General features: G+C 65.7%; 1 protein-coding gene across 1 annotated transcript; it reads right to left on the bottom strand.

Moving 5' to 3' along the window:
* Positions 1-528: 528 nt before the first annotated feature.
* TLNRD1 (talin rod domain containing 1) lies at positions 529-1,611 on the bottom strand (the record flags this gene model as incomplete). The annotated part of the gene is made up of 1 exon (XM_080692993.1): positions 529-1,611. One exon carries the CDS (start codon positions 1,609-1,611, stop codon positions 529-531), a length of 1,083 nt encoding a protein of 360 aa, XP_080549119.1.
* Positions 1,612-1,888: the final 277 nt, after the last annotated feature.

Genomic DNA, 1,888 nt, shown 5'->3' with positions numbered 1-1,888 from the left:
TGCAAGGTAAAAACTTGACATTGGGGGGGGGAAAAATCACTCTATGGTGTAAATTAAAAAATAAAACACACGCTCACAGTAGCTTTCCCCCGTTTGCAAATCACATGGCAAAGTCATACTCTTTCCACACCAAGTATTCTCCTAATTCAACACGACTGCTTAAAAAATAACAACATACACAAAGGTAGCTACATCCATGTCTAAGGAGTGAAAACTGAGGTAACCTTTCTTTTTTAATTAAAATAAGGAAGAAATGAACCCATGACCTCCTTCCTGCCCAATTCATAATGAGATTCAGTTGCCGGGCTGGGTGGGGCACAGGGACCCCTCTTCTGTTCCCACTCCTGCCGCGTGGGCTGGCGGGCACCCGGACCCTGGGCGGCGGCCTTGCTTTGGGGATTCCTCTTGGGCATTCAACATGGGTTTTGTGGGGTTCACCTATGATTTCTTTGGTATAAATGGAGGGGGGGGGCAGAGAATAAGTGTCTTCCTTCAGCCTGGGGGTGGGAGAAGGGGGGCGTGGGGGCGCTAATTCACAGAATTGGAATTCACTGGCGGTAAAGTCCTGGGCGAAGACCTCTCCCTCAAAGCCTGAGATAGCAGGGTGCAGCCTTCAGACACGGCGCAGGCCGAGCTCCTCAGCCTCTCCCTGTGGTCCGACATCTTGGCGCCCCCGTCGGGGTGCTGCGCCAGATCCCTGAGGCACTGGGTCAGAAGCACACAGGCCGACACCACGCTCATGGCGCCGCCCAGGATGGCGGTCTGCACCGCCTTGCCCTCGGCGCTCACGGAGGCCGCGCGACCCAGGAACTGCGGCTCGGTGGCGAAGCCCACCAGCGCGCTCACGGCCTGCACCAGGGGCCCGCTGAAGAGCGCGCAGCGGCTGCGGGCCAGCTCGCTGGGCGCCGCCTTGACCTCGCGCACGCAGGCCAGCAGCGCCGACGCGCTGGTGCTCATGCACTTGACGCCCAGCTTGAACTGCTCGCGCGAAAAGCGGTCCCGGGACTTGTCGCTGGCCAGGGCGCACGCGTCCGTCAGGAACCTGAGGTTGCGCGACAGGCCCTGCGACACCTCCAGCAGCAGCTGCGGGGTCATGTCGGCCAAGGGGGTGGCTCGCAGCAAGGCGCAGCCCTGTTCCACCTCGTGGCGGCAGCGGGTCACGCGGTAGCGGTCCACCAGGCCCGGCTGGGCGGGCTGCGCGCCCGGGGTGGCCACGGCCGCCAGGTAGGCCGCGTGCGCCGAGCACTCGGTCAGCGACACCACCAGGTCGCCCAGCTCCACCAGACTGTCCCCGGCCTCGCCGAAGCGGCCCATGTTGAGCTGGCTCTGCACGTCGTGGGTGAGGATGGAGAGCCCCTTGGTGCGCGCGATGATGGTGTCCCGGCACTGCTCGAAGGACTCGGCGCCGGGGGAGGCGGGGCCCTCGAAGAGCACGGGCCGGGCCTCGCTGGACAGCAGCAGCAGGTCGGCCACCAGCTGCATCTTGCCCTTGCAGTGGTCGCAGACGGACACCAGCCTCTTCCGCGGCTGCGAGCCGGCCCCGCCGACGGCGCTCACAGGAGCCGGAGAAGCCGCCTCGCCAGTGGGCTTCCCGGAGCTGCCACTAGCCATCGCGCCCGGGGGGCACTGGCATGCCGCTGGGGAGCCCGCTTCCACCGCCGCCGCCGCCGCCGCTCAGCTGGCCAGGGCCACGGGGCATTCCGCGCACCATCATGCCATCCACCGCCGCGGGCAGAGGGCACCGGGCTGCAGCGGCCGGGGCCCGGGGGGCGCGGGCCCGAGTGCCAGGGGACGCCGGGGGCTCTTCGGGGCGCAGGGAGGGGCTGCGGCGTTCGGCCCCCAGGCGGGCTGGCGGGAATCATGAACCGGGGCAGAGCAACTCACGGTC

This window comes from Muscardinus avellanarius (assembly GCF_963383645.1).
Source record: "Muscardinus avellanarius genome assembly, chromosome: 3".
Lineage (NCBI taxonomy): Eukaryota > Metazoa > Chordata > Mammalia > Rodentia > Gliridae > Muscardinus > Muscardinus avellanarius.
The sequence above is the reverse complement of the archived record's forward strand: the minus strand, read 5'-3'. Positions and strand labels throughout refer to the sequence as shown.